This window comes from Equus caballus, chromosome 3 (assembly GCF_041296265.1).
Source record: "Equus caballus isolate H_3958 breed thoroughbred chromosome 3, TB-T2T, whole genome shotgun sequence".
Lineage (NCBI taxonomy): Eukaryota > Metazoa > Chordata > Mammalia > Perissodactyla > Equidae > Equus > Equus caballus.
Genome location: NC_091686.1, coordinates 91941555 through 91960817, shown reverse-complemented (window position 1 = coordinate 91960817; position 19263 = coordinate 91941555). Strand labels below are relative to the sequence as shown.

General features: G+C 40.2%; 1 protein-coding gene across 27 annotated transcripts in view; it reads left to right on the top strand.

Moving 5' to 3' along the window:
- LIMCH1 (LIM and calponin homology domains 1) overlaps positions 1 to 19263 on the top strand; it is a 314999-nt gene that overhangs the window by 283601 nt on the left and 12135 nt on the right. For 12 of the 27 annotated variants that reach the window (XM_023638170.2, XM_023638167.2, XM_003364722.5 and 9 more), the window contains 8 exons: positions 1995 to 2100; positions 6556 to 6596; positions 10463 to 10543; positions 13265 to 13357; positions 14242 to 14346; positions 15227 to 15351; positions 16953 to 17074; positions 17390 to 17513. In XM_023638170.2, coding sequence (XP_023493938.1) covers positions 1995 to 2100; positions 6556 to 6596; positions 10463 to 10543; positions 13265 to 13357; positions 14242 to 14346; positions 15227 to 15351; positions 16953 to 17074; positions 17390 to 17513 — 797 coding nt within the window. Of the gene's footprint in view, positions 1 to 1994; positions 2101 to 5777; positions 5853 to 6555; positions 6597 to 10459; positions 10544 to 13264; positions 13358 to 14241; positions 14347 to 15226; positions 15352 to 16952; positions 17075 to 17389; positions 17514 to 19263 lie in introns of all 27 variants that reach the window. The other 15 variants (XM_070263885.1, XM_023638165.2, XM_070263884.1 and 12 more) reach the window with 3 other exon arrangements.

Sequence of the window (19263 nt, the reverse complement as noted above, 5' to 3'; positions counted from 1 at the left end):
GACTTATCTGCATTACATTTGTAACCATTATTTATTTATCATTCTAACAAATTGACATTTTTCTAACTTTAAACTGAAAGAAAAGCTCTATTATCACTGCTAGAATTAAAAAAAAAATCAAACAAAATGAATACCATAGCTAAAAAGTATTCATCTACATACCTCATCTGTGTTACCTCATCTGTGTAATCTGTCTTTGGACCACCAGTGTCATACCTACCCCACTATGGAAAAAATTGTTTTCAGGGGTTCTTAACTGTGTAAGTGTGTGTGTATGCGGGTGTGCACCATGAACCCTTTGGCCATGTGGTAGACATTATTTTCAGAATAATATTTTTAAAAGCATAAAATACACAGGATTACCAAGTTTTCCTTGGTATCAAGTGGTACCGAGTACATACACCCCCTGAATTCTGTTCTGTGGTTAACTCCAGGTTAAGAATCTCTGCTAGTTGATTAGCAAATGGAATAATCATCTTTGAACCCAATGCTCTTCTCACACCATGTGAATTTCCCGTTTCTCTTTTCCTGACCATACAGTTAACTCTTAGAGAAAGGAAGAAAGGTGATCACAGTGGTTGCAACAGGTTTTATTCTCTGATTTCACTTGAGGGTGTCACCTTTATAAAATGAAGTGCCCATCCGCATAGGCTGACTTTTTCACATAGTGGTCATTTTGAGCATTTCTGCCAACAATTAACTGTTTCATTTACAACCGGGCATTTTCTGAAACGTGTTTTTTGTCAGACTTGACTATAGAGGAAATGGTATGAGGTTAAGATTTGAGGGTTGTCAACTTTGGTAAGTCTAGGCCTTGGCTTTTGCTCCCTCTCTAACACTGAAGTTCATGTGGACATCTGGTTGACCTCTGTAATGCAGAATGAAGTGATTAACTGTATTTTCTTCAGGATTCCATTAGGGTTGAATATATTGTTCATAAAGAAAAATAAAATCCTACTGAGAAGAAATTCTAGACATTAAAGCGTCCTGAGGACCAAACCGTAGATCAGCTTATGATGAAACAAGTGTTTCATAGCCTCACTCACCCTGTTGGCTGTCAAATCAATCCAGTGGGGACACAGCGCCAGCCAGAGAGGAAATCAAAGAAAGTCCTGTGAGCCGCTGAACGGACACGACTGACACAGCCGTGCTCCTCATTCAGATCTTTGCTCAGAGTCTCCTGAGTCTTATTTCAGACATTAGTTGGGTAATCTGGTCTTTCAGCAATCACTTGATTAGAAGCAACAAAGTGAAGAAGGATGTTTCTACTGAATGCCGTTCAGATTGGAGAGAAACAAAATAAAATTAAGTAGTAATAACGAAAACAATCTATTTCTGCAAAGCAAACATAAGAATTTCTAAAGCCTGTAATTTTGGAACTCTCTACCATAAGGACAAGTAGTCTCACATGCCTCAGAAATCCCCTAAGCACATCCCTGCTATGGCACTATTTGATAGCGATTATTTATAATAATGCTTCTTTGTCAACAGGCAAAGGGTATTGTCTTTAATGTGCGTTACATAAGTTTGTGGGGGGTTGTATAGTGTTGGGAGAATAACATCCATTAGAAGGTAATATTTCTTTAATATTTAGCACTCACATAGTAAGATTTTTTTATCTTATGTGGATCATCTCATTTCCTGACATTACAAATTCAGTATTATGTAGTATCAAGCAGAGAATGTGTGATTGATCAATACAAAAATGAGACAGAGTGATGTATAATCCTGAAGATGGAATACCATCCTCTGGGTTTGGATAAAGTGATTATCAAATTTTTAGGCTCTAGTTTGATTTCTCTGAAAAGTGACCTCTGTGTTAATGTAGAAAAGCATGAAGGGGGTTTGGGCAAGGAGCAAAATTTTCCATTTAAAAGTTAAATATTTGGATTTATTGACTTAGGGAATAGCTATAGATCTTTACATTTCATTTCACCTGTGCATTTATTAATGGACAGTACTTGTAATGTTTATGTCATTTGCCCATGATCCAGGTGGTAAAGCCAAAATCTCCAGAGCCAGAAGCAACCCTGACGTTTCCATTTCTGGACAAAATGCCTGAAACCAACCAATTGCATTTGCCAAATCTCAATTCTCAAGGTAAAGAGAAGGAACCGTTTTAGTTTAATTCTACGTGTTCTGCTGGGCCCATCTGTAGTAAAACATTCTTTATTTTAAAGTATGTTGACATCCCTTTAGCCATGGTGTTTGCCAGAGTCCACGAGGGCTGAATTAATAACCTCAGAATGGAAATCTGGGCTGCTTTCTCTATCTGGCCAAGCCAGGAACCCCGGCTGCCAAGACCATTCTGTCAGCCAGGCACTGTAGGCACAATAGGGCCTACACAAGTGTCTGATACCTTAAATTAATTTTACTGTCTCCAAAATGTAAAAAAACAAAAAAGTTACAAAATAAAAAACCAATAGCTTTAATAAAAAGTTTATAGTCTTAATATTATATCAACTTCATTAATTATTAATTACCTAGTCTTTGTAAAATATCCATTTAATTTGACAATGACTTTGGAGAAAGTCAGATTTGCTTACTTCATAATAATTTCTGAGTGTACATGATGATTACTGAGAAGTCATTCGTGATTGTACATTAAATGCGTTACTCATAACCAAAATCTTTAATCTTTCCAAAAATTCTTTATAGCAAGAATAGATAGATAGACAAACAGGCAGACTGTGGATATATTTTAGCATCTTTCATATGTATGATAATGTTTTAATATGTTTGATATAATGTGGGGAGGGTGGCCTCTAAAAATATGGGAGTTTGGGGTCTATGAAGGTCTTAAAATGGCACTGACCACTGCAGACTCCTCAAGTACCTTTTGGGCCATGTATAAGTTGTGAATTCATTCCCTTACTCTCTAAGAGCCCAACTTTGAATCCCTTTATCCTGGTGAGAAATCCAGGTGCCCACAACCGCCAGAAAGGAGGCTTAGGGATGTGAACAGTGGGGCAGGGGTCCTGAGAGTTTCATGGTCCATGGGGACTACTCTTCAAAGCAGGCAGAGCACTGGGCTTTCCTGGTGCGAGTTCTCTCTCCAGATGTAAAAACAGCTAGAATTCGGGAGGCAAGAACTGTATGGTTTCTTGTTTTTCTTTTTTAATGTACTTGCTCTTTTAATGTACTGATAGATTTCATAGATTTATCAGTCCAGGCAAAGAGGATAGCACAGGGTCATTGTGGCTGGGAATTTATTTTTACTCTTCTTTCCAAGGATGGGCAGCTATTTGGGGCCACTATTGGCAGAACCTGAGTTGGCTTCCATTAGCCTTTGCTGACACTGGGAGACAAGCCAGGCTCTATCTACATGACAGGAAGTACTGGGAGGGAATTAATTGGTACATACTCTGATGATCACTAGTTTCTTAATGTGGAAACAAGTTCAATACTGTCTTTAAAGCATCTGTTTTATGTTTGTCAGCCCTACCCTCCTGAAGAGAATTGACATGAAGTCTCTTAACTGGGCCAGCATTTGGCCATATTTAGACATTTTAATTCTGCCTATTTCTAGTACTTTGTAATTGTGTAGATAAGTAATATAGAGAGGAAATAGGTATTTTAAGCCAAGTTAATTAGTTTTGTTGTCTTACATATTTTTACATTCCATTACCTGTTGTCTGGCATCTCAATTTTGTAAAATGCACTGTTGAAGTAAGGGACTTTACTTTCTGCTTTATCTAAGTTGAATGATTAAAAAATAAAATTTAGTAGCACTAGAGCATTTCAAGATAGAATTCTATTTGGCGTACACCTGTCCTGTGCTCTGGCTCATGGAAGCCGTCATTGCGGCTGCAGGCTCTGGCGGCAGAGGCCTGAGTTTGAATTCTTGCTCATCTAGTCTCAGCTGTGTCACCTTACCCACCAAGTTCTCCCTAATCTTTATTTGTCACCTGTAAACTGGAAATAATTATAGTACCAATCTCATAGGACATTGGAAGAATTAAGTGAGATAAACCAAAAAAAGTGTTTTGCTCAACACTTGGCCCAGAATAAGCATGAATAATGTAATGTAAGAGTAATTAATAATGTAATCTAGTAGTTGCAGGATGGTAGCAGTAGGAACAGAAATATAGAGCAAGATGCCAGGCAGAAATAAAGTATTCTTAGATGCTTTCCTTAAAATAAGAATGTTTATATTATGGGGATATGGCTTTAAGTACTTTCAAACATGGGCATGTGCCAGGGTGCCCTGCAGGACTGGCTAAGATACGGATTGCTGGGTCCCAGCCCCACAGTGTCTGATTGAATAGGTCTGGGCTGAGGCCACAGGATTTGCATTTCTAACAAGTTCCCAAAGGTGGTGCTGATGCTGCAGATCCAGGGACCACACTCTGAAAACCACTGACTTGAAGGATGTGTTTGCATTGTGTGCCAAAGACATCGCTGCTAGATATAAAAGTAACAGTAGTACTTGTTTGGAGCGTATAGAGTCCCTATCTTTCCGGAGGCAAAAGCCCTCCAGTAAGTATAACCTTAAAAGACATCATTTGTCTTTAACTGGGAGGGGAGGGGGCAGGTATAGGACTTAGCCCAGATGTAAAAAGTCAGTGCACATTTAAGTGACTAGTCTGAGGTCATATATCAAGTCCAAAGAAGCGATAGGGTTAAGATCAGGAATCCTGGAGCCATACCTAATTCTCTCTCCCTCGAAAGCGATATCTCCGCCATTTCCATAAAGTCATCAATTTATAGACTGATTATACAGGCTACTGAAGGTCTGCCGGTGGGCCCTATTGATGTTCCATAGGTTTCCCTTAAACACACATATGTGCATAAATAGTCTTGAAATACTCTGAAGACATTCGTAAAATACATTTAGATGTGAGAAATTTCCTTCTCTCAACTGTCTCCCAACAGTAGAAAGATATCTCAAATTGGTGTCTCAGGAAAACGTGTACACATTTTAAAACTGATGTCTTTACTCGCACTGAGAATGATGGCGGACCAGTGCCGCACATTGCTGAAGGATGCAGATGCTTGCCATGAGCTGCTCTGTCTGCCTGAAGCCACCACATTGCAGAAAGACATATGTACATTGTTTTGTTACACACATATATAACTTCTGCCACAGACTTCCATAATAAGCTTTGTAAGGTACATAAAAAATAAGTGAACTCATCTCTGCTTTTATACTTTTCCATTATTCCCCAAAAGCAATGTAAACTGTGCGTTTTGCTCTTGCATAGCATATCATCCTATCATTTTGAGATTTAACTTTTTTTTTAAAGATTGGTACCTGAGCTAACAACTGTTACCAATCTTTTTTTTTCTGCTTTTTCTCCCCAAATCCCCCCAGTGCATAGTTGTATATTTTAGTTGTAGGTCCTTCTAGTTGTTGGCATGTGGGACGCTGCCTCAGCATGGCCTGAGGAGCGGTGCCATGTCCGCGCCCAGGATCTGAACCGGCAAAACCCTGGGCCGCCCAAGTGGAGCACTAGAACTTAACCACTTGGCCACGGGGCCGGCCCAAGAGATTTAACATTTTTAACAATATCACCATTGAGAATGACCCTATAAATTTCACCTAAAACCAACAAAGACAAACAATAGCATACACTGTCCCGTTACTATTGACTTTTGCCCATGTCTTCAGGTTTTGTATGCATTTTATAAGATAATCTGTACTTGAGAGTCTGTCACTTTCAAGTCCTATATTGACCACAGCCAAACCTCCTTTGGTACTCGGGAGCATGGGTCTATTCAATTCTCACCCCCGTGTTCATGGTTTTCTGTTTGTTCTGTTCTGCCGTCTGATCTAGAGTCGCCTGGCATTGCCAGCATTCCGCTTAGAGTTCAGAACTCTTGGCGACGTTCCCAGTTTTTCTCCCAGTCAGGTAAAACGCACACTGGGTAGCTGTTTCTTTTGTGCAAAAATCCATGTTGCGTGCAACCAATGATGTCTGGTATTTTTCTTCATTTCTGATTTCAGAAAAAAGAAATGCTTGTTTCTGGCACACAGTTAGCAAAGAGCTAGTTCTTTGATATCAGTACCAGTTATACTAAAGGGGGGAGGAAATCCACAGAATTTTACTTTGATTTTAAGAATCCAAAGAAATAATAATATTTCTTTCTTTATTGTCCTCTTTTTTTAAAAAAACAAAGTTTAGAAGCATTTACTGGGGACTGGTAATGGTTCTCTTGTTAACTGTGTCACTCTGTTTACTTCCTGGATGACATCTGGCCTCTCTCTGTATGAGACTTCTCATGTCAGACAGTGAGGGAACTGATCAACCAAGCCAGAATGCAAGGTGCATTAAAAACCAGCACTAATAGGAATAGTTTTTGCCTCCTAGAGTCTAGTACCTGGTGCTAATTGATGTGGTCAATCATATTACATTGGTCATAACTTCTTTTGGTGGTGGGTACAAACTGCTTCAGGGATCTGCTTTTTTGTGATTTTCTAATGCTCTTGGCTTACAAAAATAAACAGCTTGGTCTGAAACTGACATAGGAACCACACCCCACTGAGAAGATCAAAAAGAAAGACAATTAGAAGCCACTCACATTGTGATCTTTTTTCCCTTTCTTTCTGTGCAGTGGATTCTCCAGGCAGTGAAAAGTCCCCTGTAACTACACCTGTAAGTAACTCATTTTAAGGAATAAGATCAGGCATTTTGCGTAATTTTAATTTATAAGGTATTTGATTTGCTTAAAGAAGAGTCAACCAAAAATGGGCTTCAAACAATTGATTGTAAAAGAACAATTAAAAGTTGTGTATGATGCTCTGAGGTGAATATGCAGACAGACACGGATCGTCATTGTGCGGGGTTGTTATCGTGCCTGGAAACAAAATGATAAGTGAGTCAGGGAAATAAAATCGAAAACAATCGGTGAAAATGAATGTGACAATAGGAGTTAGTATTAAGATACACAACCTCTGTAGGCTTTCAGAATCACTATTTTAAATGAGGGTAACACTTCAACATAGTGTACCGTTGGCAGGCAGGACCCAGCCTGGACTCTCTCTGAGAGACCCAAGCTGTCTTTGTTGCACACCTTCTCGCAATCAGTATCTTGAGCAATATGAACTGTACATCAATGAAATTTTTTAACAGTTTTCTAATTAAAATATCAAGACACATGACACCATGGAAATTCCTTGCTGTTGAATTATATCGGAACTCTCTCTATAGACCTGAGTCTTCTCTGAACTGGGTGTTTCCAATGCTGGGCCTGTCACCTTGTTCACCCTCTGAAATTCTCATCAGATTTGGAGACTTCCTCTGTGACACAATCAACTGTAGCATTTCCCCTGAGCCCCCCGGGTGCAGCCACATGATCACTGATGCACCTTTGATTCCAGATTTACTAACCATATGACCCTGAAGGTATTACATGACTTCTCTGAACCTTGTCTTCCTTGATTGTACAATGAGATTATCATACCTTCCTTTCAGGGTGTTGTGAGCCTTAATTGAAATAATTATATGGAAGCCTCTAGCACAGTGCCTGGGACACGAACAAATCCTCCCCAGTGCCTAATCCAAGAGGCCCACCACAGCCAATACCAATTCTTATCTGTAGGTAAATTGTCTCACTTTGGGAATTCTAAGTGCCTGTGCAGAGAGGAGAAGGGACCCATTGCTTGTCACATCACCCTCAGTATCTCCAGCCACATTCCAGAACTAGTGACCATTTGTGGAGGCTTGGTCTTGAGCCAACGCTGGGAATCCTGAGTTTCCTGGGAAGCTGAGTTCACCCATGGAAGATGGGAACATGCAGAAGGACCCCAAAGCTTGCATTCATGGCACAGATCCGAAGATTTCCGTTTTAAATTACATAGAACAACAATGTCAAATTGTTCTTGTCCCCCCACCCAGGCAAGGGTGGAAAGAAAGGGCATTCTAAAGAGGTACATTCTTATTTCAGGCTTATGAGAATAGAACAAGAAAGAGACAGATGACTGACCTATATAAGTGAATCCTCTGAAAACAGTTACCCAAATTTGATGTCCTTTCAATGATAAATAGCTCTTCATAGAATAGAAAAGCAAAAAAAAATTGAAAATGAGAGAAGCTTGAAGAGGAAGTAAGCATTTGATTGTGCTGACGTCCGTAGCCTCAGGCCTTTCTTGGTCAGACTTGGAGTGAGCTGAAGCTCTAGGGTCAGGGTCTGTGGAAGGGAGAGAAGAAGGAGATGCATTAGCCAGCATGAAGTGATTCCATTCATTTATTCCACAAACATTGATTGAAGGCCTGAAATTCCAAAGTCTTGGGTTACTAAGGGGGATAAGGGGCCCTGCCTGCCACTGAGGAATCCCTAGGCCAGAAGAAGATACAGATCTTAAACAGATAAATTGTAGAACAAGTGGGCTAAATGTTCTCCATTCTGACTCTCTAGCACCTTTTATATCTCTTTTATGATAGTTATTCTACTGTCATCTGGTGATCATTTATAAATAGGTCACTCCCCCACGCACCCCCTAACACACACACTCAGTTGTAAGCTCCACAAGGCTGGGACTCTTGGCCAGCTGGTGTCCCCACTTGGCCCACAGTGAGTGTTCAGCAAATAGTCACCAAAGAAAGGAGCTCAGTTCCTTTTCTTTCCCTCTTGTTTATCCTACTGGTATCTTCCTCTTTATCTTCCTCTGAAAATGCTCATTGTTTTTCTTTGTTGCCGTTTTAACAAATATTCCGTATTTTCTTCTGTGCTCAATCTCCCTACCCCACACTTCCTCCTCCTATCTGCTTCCCCCTTCTCAACTTATTCTTGCAATTACTACCTAGTGAAATCTGAAAATTAAGTAATTCCTAGTTGTAGCTCTTGTTTTCCTACTAGTGGACTTTCCCCATTGGGCTCCCTATGGCTTTATTCACATAACCACAAACTTTTTCCTCAAAAGACAAAGAAGGGCCATGCTCCTGAGGGAGGTACTGAACATTTAAACTTGTAAGTCTTGCTTGTAAGTCTCAGGAAAATGCTGGGTGGAAACAACCTCTAACATTATGAATGCAATAGAATTTCCCATCTGGGATCGACATTTAGATAACATTTTCTGGTCATCCAAGGGAATTTGGGAACCTTTGGATCATATACCATTGAGTAGTTTTTTCCCTGTATGACCTGTCAGAGCCTTTAGTAGGCTGATATGCAGTGTGAATCCAAGAGTGGCATTTGGAAGTACATTTTCCTACCCTATTTACCCACCTTTTTTTGAGTTGCTGTGGGCATCATAGCCATCCGAACGATTTGCATGAACCACAGCAAGTGTACCAATTTTAGGCCCACGTTTCATATGTCTAAACATATTAAAGTTATAGATAATTATAATGTTATAAATCAAGCAACACCCATGGCCTGGCCTGCGTTCTCAGCCTGGAGATGCCCCTGGGCCAGCCCAGCCATGCACCTGAGTGGGAGCGTGGATCTGTTAGGGGCAGGGCAGGGCAAAAGGTGTGCTGGCCCAGGTCTCTTGGGCAATGACTAGACCCATCTAAACCTTGGACAGGACTGACCCTGTCCAGCTTCCCAGGCAGCCAGGGTAGGTAGATTCTGCCTGCTCCTCACCCCACTCTAGACTCTCCCTCACCTCCCTAACTCCTCCACCTTCTCCTCACTTTTTCTCTCAAGATTCCCAGGCAGTTCTAAGTGCCTCCCAAAACTACCCATCAGCACAGAGGGAAGGGAGGGAGCGCAGTTATGGGGAACCTGGTCGGCCTCGGCTCCTGCGCTGGTGACAGGGGAGGCCAACTTTAAACACAGCAGCCCCTCTTTTGCTGGTTTCCAGGGACAGGCTGTGATTCCCCCACCCTTCACCCTCTCAATCTCAGATTGTGTGGCCTGGGCACCTGCTTCAGTTCATGCAGCCTTCTCCCGTTATCCTCACTCACTCTCTTGGTTCCCAAACTCACAGAAACCTTTTTTAAAAGACAGAAGTCTTTGGGTTTGAGTGTTTGTTAGGCAGGCCCCAGGGCGGGGGCTTCCCCTTGCCCTCAGGTGATCCTTGTGGGCATTGGTGAGTTAAACCTACTTTAGGGCCAGCTGGTATAGAACAGCAATAACAGTACAAAAGACTAATTTTATGGCGCGGCACACCCCACTTCTTATAAAATGCAGTTCTGCTCAAATAATCAGACCCACTTGTCTGGACTAAGGATCGGTATGTAGAATGAATATCTTATGCTCGGGAGCATGACTGCATTTAAGAAATCACTTCCAAGAGAAATGAAGGAAAAGCCTTCCCATGGTCATGGGAAATCACTTCATGTTTTCATTAGCTCCAAGAAGGTTCACAGAATCATACCAGCATCTTGGAAGTAAACCAAAGAGGAACTAAGGTTGAAAAGTGGTTTCTGCCAACAAAGAGGACCTTTAGATATGTGAAGTCTTCTGCTTCTGCGTGTCCATCCAGGTGCCAGGCCATCAGCTAATTGTTTCCCTTCTCCTGGCCTGGCCTTGAGGACATGGCTTAATTCTGATCATGCTTTTATTTCCTAAGCAGTTTAAGTTCTGGGCATGGGACCCAGAAGAGGAGCGCAGGCGACAGGAAAAATGGCAACAGGAGCAGGAACGTTTGCTCCAGGTAGGACTGGTTTGCTGCTTTTTTTTTTTTCTTTTAGATGATGCTCTTAATTTCTGTTATTTTGTTAAATAGATTTTTAGCACAGGAAATACATAGAATCTGATTCTTCTCAGAAGTCAATGAGTCTAAGTCAGTTCGTTTTGTGTCCATGTGACAGAATGCCTGTGTCTAATTCCTCCTGCCAGGAGTTACACTGATGAACACAATGCATTTCATTAAAAAAAAAAATCCAAGTATTGATTAAGAGCCAATCCAGCCATTCATCACCTCCTTAGTTGCCAAACAAATTCCAGTCCAAGTAGCAGTGGGAATGACTTATCAAAAAGCTATTGGATAGCAAACATGGGGAATAAAATTTGACCCGGGTCTAGTTCCTTAAGTAGAAATGTTTGCTCCATCTTTGAGTAAAAGCTGCTAATTTTCAAGTCTAGAAAAATCCTGGGAGCACTTGTATCATGCTCCCACTTGTTTCACGCCAGTTTTGTGGAGTAACAGGACTTCAAAATGTAACCTAGTAACTTTAGAAACGAACCTATGCTGGACCCTGGGGATGTGCCAGGACTGTGGTTGGTGCTTGACATATTTTATCTAATTTAATCCTTGTACAATTCTTTAAAGTATGTGTTATTAGCTCCAGTTTGCAATTGAAAAAACTAAGGCTCAAAGAAGTTAAATTAATTGCCCAAGGTCACACAGTTAAACAAGTGTTAAACTTGGTTTCAGGTCCAAGTCTGGATGACTTTAAAACTCATGTTCTTTCCACTATATTCCCAATAGTACTGATTTTATATTTTTTAAAAAATTGTAAAGGAAAAGAATGTTAAACCTCATTAATCTTGATGATGATTTTCTGCTGTTATGTAGAAAGCAATGCTTAATGTGAGTTTATTTTACTTATTTTTTTCTTATCTTTTTGTTCTAATCCTTTTGGCTAGGAGCAGAGAGCAAAGGGGCAATTTGGGAAGTTAGTCAGTTGTAGTGTGGCTACAGGTCTGCCAGTTAATCCTGACACTTTTCACAATTGCAGAGGGGTAAATCTTCAATACCAAAATGTTAGTTAGAACCAGATTCAGCAAAGTCCCTGAATCTGGAAGCTTTGGGGACCCTTAGGTCCATTGGGAGACCCCAGACCAGCCCTGGCCATCTGCTATTCTCCTGGAAATCAGGTGCCCATTCTTCAGCTAAATGGTGAACAGCCAACAGTCAAAAATTCCACAGAGTAAGGCAGACAGGCGAGTGTGCTGCCCATTGTGTTGCTCTGTCTGTTACACTCTGCAGGGTGGCCGTGGTTACAGATAACAGGCATATGTATTGTTCCTGTCCCACCAAATTGCTACCCAGTGTGGCATCATGGGTTGTGGGCTTTGGGGCAAGGTGTTTGTGGGGGAAAGAAAGTTGTGTGTGTGCTACAGACGCACCACATCTTTCACTCCCTGCATCGTCAGTTCATCCTCTTGGTGAGGGAGCAAGTGGTGAGCTCCTAGAACCAATAAGCCAAAAAAGTTTTTCAGCTTTTGTGAAGTTTTGGGTGTGTTTCCTCTATTCTGAAAAGCCCCTGAAGTCCCTCTCTAAAACTTTACAATACTAGGTTTTGGTAACAAATTTTTACCTGGAGTTAAAAGCCATGGGTTGACCAACAGTGGTTTTGCCAGAGCGTTAATAAGAACATCAGACTCCAGACAATTCCAATAAAGTCCTTTTGCTCCTGAGGTAATGACATAACAGGCAATACCTGGAGGAATTCTCAGTGCCTTCCCCAGGAAGATAGAAGCACAGACTTGTTTTAGCCTCAGGGAGAGGATTGACAATAATCAGCCTAAAACATTTGACTGTGTGTAGTGCACCTCAGTGATTCCTTTGTCTGTCATGACAGGGATGCCATTCCCAAGGCATCCACGGGTGTCAGTTCTCAATTTAAGCATTAATGTTAATCTCCATTTATTTTTTTCTCGTCAGCTCTCAGGGACTCCAGTCACATTTTTCAAGCCATCCTTATTCAGAGTATTTTATTTTTTTCCCAGAAGTGGTGACTAGTGTTGTATTGTTTCTGAAAACAAGAATGGCAGTTCTAATATTGAAGCCTTCTAATGGCCTGTTTAAGTAACTTCCGAATTAAGAAAAGCTTTTAATGCTAGGAAGATTCCATTTTGGTAGAATGGCTACAAGAAAGAGTAATTCAGCTACTCAGCTAATTATCATCTTGTCCACTTTGGACCCTTCTGCATTGTCTATCTCGTAAACCTATAAGGTATTTTTTTTTAATCTTTTATTGAACTCTACCAGTGGCAATGTATTTTTATTAGTGGAACAGTAAAACTCACTGAAGGATCCAGTAAAAGGAAACTATCGGTTTAGCCTACATCCTAGGACAAAATCCAAGTTAAGGAAGATTTTAGAATCTTTCCATTTTTCCATCTTTTCTCTTTCCGTAAGCAAATGTCTACTCATATATCTGAAGAACAAGTCTACTCATATATCTGAAGAACAATTCTATCAAACACCACCAGCCAAAAACATTGCTATCCATTGGATTTTTTATGTTCCTAACACGTTTGATAACACAAAATAGTCTTCCCCTTTTGTTGCATGAATCAGTTAGATTCAGAATGTTACAAGAACATAGTCTTGCAACATGTTATACGTGGTGGTGTAGAGGGGAGAAAAGTCCTAACAATGTATGCAATGATCAGTTCAGAACAATCTATGGGAATTCCATAACAGGAGAGATACCAGAAGGAGCAGGACAAGCTGAAAGAAGAATGGGAAAAGGCCCAAAAGGAGGTGGAAGAGGAAGAACGCAGATACTATGAGGAGGTAGGAAATTCCTAAGAAGGCGTTTGATCTCGTAGTCCTAATTCCTCAAACTCTATCAACGGTTTTTGTGTCTGTGCTGTGTGCACGCATGTGGCTGTGTCTGATTCTTTTTACTCACAGCAAAGCCCATCGACCTCTTTAAAAGAGTCACATCCTACAGGCTCCAAAAGACCACAATTCCCCCAAATTTAGTTTGTGGTTCGGGTGTGCAGAGTCATGGTGAAGGGAGACAATATAATCGTATCTGTTCTTTAGTCCAAGTCACATTCTTGATTTTTCTTGATTTATCTGAGAGAGATGAAAGTATCAATTTATTCATTTGTGTGTTTGTTTGAGGCAAGCATTTGTAGTAGTAGTGAATTAATTTTATGAGTATAGTTTTGATATCGAGGCTAAGTGAATTCTTACCACTGCATTCACTATATAGTCCTAAAAAGATTTGGAAAGGCAGAGAACTTTGTTTTGTCTCTTTTTTTTAGATGAAAAAGTGAGACCACATTAGAGAATTTGAAGGGAGCTACATTTTATGTGTTTTCTAAAATTTCTTTATGATTAATATTTTTGTCAATTTTATCTTCAACAACAATTTTTGTGCGTAATCTGATCTCTAATAGCATTTCTAATTAGGCTTCTTGAATCACACTAACTAATTAATTTGCAAAGACTTTGTTTTTCTAAATAGAATGCTAATTTCTAAATCATTGCCCATAGAGAGTGTTATCTGATTACATGCTTTCAGAAAATAAGACTTTTTTTTAATGCTCTGCATGTTTGTACATAATTCTGATGGGTTTTTTTCTAAAGTTCCTTAATGAAATTTTTCTCTTGAATAGATAGGATTTTTCCTTTTTTTCCCTTTCATTAATTTCTGTCCTTCCCATTAGGAGCGCAAGATAATTGAAGACACTGTGGTTCCATTTACTATTTCTTCAAATTCTGCAGACCAGTTGTCTACATCCTCCTCCATGACTGAAGCCAGTGGGACAGTGGTAAGACCATAGATTAAAAGCAATTTGTGAAATAAATAAACCTAAATAGAAGTACAAAACCACAAGGCCAAGTTTTCCACCAGTTTAAATCCAGGACTGGCTATTTCCTTAGAATCACGTCGGCTCCTATGTGCCCATTGTACCCCATGGTACTGTCACTACCATGACCAAACCCTAGAGTCATTTTCTGAGGAGCAGTAAAGTCATTACTCAGGCCAGATCTGCCCCCACAGGCTGGCAACCAATGTCTTTCTGTACTGGCTGACAAAATCTCAATTAATGGAGCCATATGCAGGAGTGTCCTTCTTACTGCCCATCATTCATTCATTCAACAGACATCTATTCCTCTCTGCCAAACCAAACATTCCTTTGCTCTGGATGGTAGCAGCAGGATGCCAACAGTCTGCTCTCCACCAGCCTCCACAAAAATTGTTTCTAAACAGCTCTTAAAATGCCACATGAAATTTACATGTGTCTTTGAGGGCCAGATAGAACCCAGAAAGGCTGGTCTACCTCTGTATTCCAATTAAGGTCATGGAGGTACTGGGCAGAAATCCTACCAAGACCTGGATAGTCCATAGTCTGCATAAACACTAGACACTAGACAGCCATTTGCCCTGAAATGAGCAGTCCTATGACTTTGTTTTACTTTGAAAAGTGGGTTTTCTAACCAAATCCTTTTTATGATAGCTTTTGAGAGAGATCTAGATAACATGTTTATTCCAACAATTGGAAATCAGTTGCTATTAATTTGGATGACCATCCTTTAAATTCTAGGCTTTGCGATTGAAAAATGCTTCAAATATCCCATGGCCAGAGATAAGTGTTGTCCAGTGTGTTTAAAATGTATATTTAAGATTATCCTTGTTTTCTCTATTAGAATAAGATGGACTTGGAAAACTGTCGAGAGGAAGAAGAGACAAGACAGAAGAAACCATTCCAGGAGGACAACAATGATTTATTGCTTAAGACTAGAGAAGGTGATCCAGTGGAGGAAAAGGGCAGGTATGAAGCATACCAGGCTGCCTGTCAAAATTCGCAAAGCTGGGCTCTGCCCGTTCACTCTGAGGAAGAATACCTATTGCTAATGCAAATCATATTCAGCTTTGAAACGATCATTCCAGTAATACGTTACATACTGCTCGAACACATTCTAATAGCTCTGGAAGTCCGTGTCCTTATGCTATTGAATATAAATAGCCTTATTTTTAAGCCTATAAATAGACTTATTTTTAAATAAAGAAAAGGTGAAACTTTTTTTTAAGTAAGAGGAGACAGTATAGATTATCACAGGAGCATGTTGTCAATTCAAAGCACCAAACCTAAATATCAGTCCCCTGAAATGGTTAATGTAGCTGGAGGGATAGAGGTTGAAATGAGGTCCCACCCACTGTGGTTTTCCTGTGGACCTGAGCTTTGTCATTAGTATCCTCTGAGCTGTGAGAAGCCACATTTACTGTGGGTGATAATATAAAAGATAACCAACAAATTGATTGATTGTGGGTAATCACCTCACCCACGGGTTCCAGTATGTTCCGAGGGAGATCAGAACAGTGCACCCAGAAATCCCTGCAGCATTCAGAGCTGGCTCAGACAGGAGCAGAATCTGGTTGTAGCTATGGGGTGTGGTGGGTTTATTTATGCCACCCCACACCTAACCTAGAAGGGACCGGCAGAAACCTAGGAGGCTAGCAGTGCTCTGCCATGAGCAAGTTCTTTATGACTCTGTGATATGGATAGGTATTGATAAGCGTGCATGCTGTACTAGGCTGTGCGCACGCATGCGTGTGGGCGCACACACACACATGCCATCCTCAGAGGGACCCAAAGACACAAAAGGCTATCTAAGTGTCATTTTCAAAGACTGGCCAATTTGAAAGGTTATCTGGGAGCTGAGCTTTTCTATGGGATTTGCTCTAGAATTCTCCTCTGCTCATCAGCTAAAAGACTGGGTAAATTGTAGGCTATTGAAGCTCAGGGCCCAGGTCCAGATTCTGCAAAGCCCTTGGAATAGGACATCTGTTTCCAATTAACACTGTTTAAAGGGACTTTCCAGTTTTATGAAATGAAAGCCACTAGTCAGGAGTATTTGAATAATGCTGGTAAAATTTTGTGTGAATTTTTGCTAGTTCTCCAGACAGGGCCTGTTGTCATCAGAGACGATTTATGATCTCCATCTCTCCTTTCTTTGCACACAGAAGCTACTGAAAAGCCAGTGAATTACCACAGGCTGCCAAAGTCCCGTGTGGCCCAAATGATTTCTACAAGTCCTCTCCTCTGAAAATCTGGGAGATTCCAGTTGGCTCTGGCAGCCCTTGAAATTATTAGAATGAAGAGCTTTGTGGGCAGGGAGATGGGGAAGACAAGGGAAATGATAGTTTCTCAAGCTTGTTAAATTGATGGATAATGAAAATGTGTAGCATTTTACAGTATTTTAAATCCATTTTAAATCTAGTTTAAGACAAAAAGAATAAATAAACATTTAGTTAGCCCCGTTTCTTTTTTCATATTGTAATTGGTGCTTCCATGCCCTGAGGGATAAGATCAATCAGTTTAGTTCAGTTGCTTTTATCTCTGTTCTGAAATATATTTGTTTATTTTAACAGCCTAACTCAAGGGGCCTTGACTCATTCTGAGAACCCCGGATCAAAAGGAATCCATCAGGGTGATCAGTGGGATGCAGAAGCTGGGGCCCCACCCTGTGGGGTGAACCCACAGCTAGCTCAGGGTAAGAATGGAGAAGACCAACCCCAATGTTTAAATTATTAGAAGACCCCGCACATCGTCTGGACAGATATGACCTCTGCTACCTGCAAGCTTCTTTTCTAGCTTGTGCTGAACAGAACAATGAGTAAACTGGGTTTATGCCAACTAGTAGCTTATGCTGAACAGTTCAGTGACCCAACTCCACTACTATGTGCCCAGAGTCTTCAGGAAATCCCTGTGAGACGTCAGCAGGCATCAGCACTTTAAAGAAAGGTGACTTCTAAGCAGTAAGGTGACGTTACTGAGCACTAAGTTTATGTTCTTTCCTTGGCCTCAGATCCATCCCAGAATCAGCAGGTATCAAACCCACCGATGCACGTTCTAGAAGATGTGAAGCCAAAAACTCTCCCATTGGATAAAAGCATTAACCATCAGATTGAGTCTCCAAGTGAAAGGCGGAAGTGAGTAGCCAAATGAGATGGATGTGGAATTCTTTTTTTTTTTTAAATTTAGTGACTAAGAAGGGAGAAAAATGAGAAAGTGTGAGTTGGCAAGATGTTAGCAGCATTTTTGTGCTTTCACTCCATTGGACTTCATTGACAAGGTAACAAATACTTATGGAAGATTGGACAATCTTCCCAGCAAGTAAATATTTACTCTGAATTTATCAATTTGAAAAAGGCGTAATAATGTTTTTACCCACAAATCTAAAAATTGGAGAGAATTTGCAGGTCTATTGTACTAGCAGTTTATTTAAGTGAGTTAAGTTGTCTCAGAGCCTATTGACAAATGTTTTTTCAAGGAAGAAAAATATGTTTCTCCCATTATCATTCTCTCCCTTAACATAGCTACCCCAGGCTATATTCTAATTTTGTAAGAAATATTTTTTTTTACAATAATAATAGTTTCTATCATTTTTGAAGTATTTCAGTATAATAGGCACTGCATTGAAGAGTTTACATATCTCTCCTCTTCTTTTCATACATTAACTCGCTTAGCTCTCCCAGTAACTTTATTGGGTTATTGTTCCCTTTTTACAGGCGAGGAAATTGAGGCTCAGGGAAATTAAATAACTTATCCAAAGTATTTGACTGGTTAAGTAGTAGAGGAATTCAAAATGAACCCACAGTTCCATGATAACATCGTATTTGAGCCAGAGATCCCTCGTAATCAGTTTTAAAAATATAACATTCACTATATTTTAACCAATGATTCTACTTGGAACCAGACCACCTGGATTCAAATTTTGACTCTGCCGCATAGAACTTTGAGCAGGATACTTAATCTTTCTCTGCTTTAGTTTCCTCATGTATCAAATGGGAGTAATAGTAGTACTACCTCACAGGCTTTTATGCCTGGCAAATAATAAGTACTATATAGTGCAGGTGATGGTGGTGATAATGACGATGATGGTGATGATGATGATGATGATAACTTGTTTTATAAGTTCATCTTTCTACTTATTTTTCTTGTTATGTTTTTTCTCAAAACAGTGTTTGAACCCCTTTTCTCTTACATCTATCCAATTTTGTTTCTGTATGTCTAGATGACACTCAGAATCAACAGAAGCTAAAATCACAGAGAAGTAATCATTATTATTGATTATTGCAGTGTGATTCAACCTCTTTTTTTTAAGGCCATGGTACTGATACTTTAGGGTATCACATGAAAACGTGCTATTGTGGAGAAGACAAGCTCTGCCTGAGAAGGGAGGTTCGGATGGGCAGGCGGCTCAGGGAGTTATTTTAAAAGCAGCTGGAAGACAGATGGACTCATGCTCTGTTCACTTCTATGTTGGCGTTTCTCTTTTCCTTGTTTTTTTCTGTGTTCTATCCCTTTCTGTACAAATGAAATTAACTTGTATAAGCCAGAGCCAACAACTGACAGCTTAATCACAGGCAGGGCTCATGTGCAACCGACAGCACCTGTAAAACCATTCTGGTAGCTTCTGACTGGGGACCATTCTGCTTTGGAAATGCCATGACACAGTGGTTATTAAATGTTTTGAACATCACACCTAATCACATGTTCCCACGATGAATTTATTGATAGGGGTGGAAGCCACCTCACTGAAAAATACCAACTTTAAGCTCTGCCCTTTATTTCTGGGCTCTTTAAGAGCTTTTCCCCATGTCCCTACTCATCTCTCTCCTCCCACCCAGTCCATAATTTTTATATCCAACTCCAAATGCAGTTTTAACTAAGCAAAGA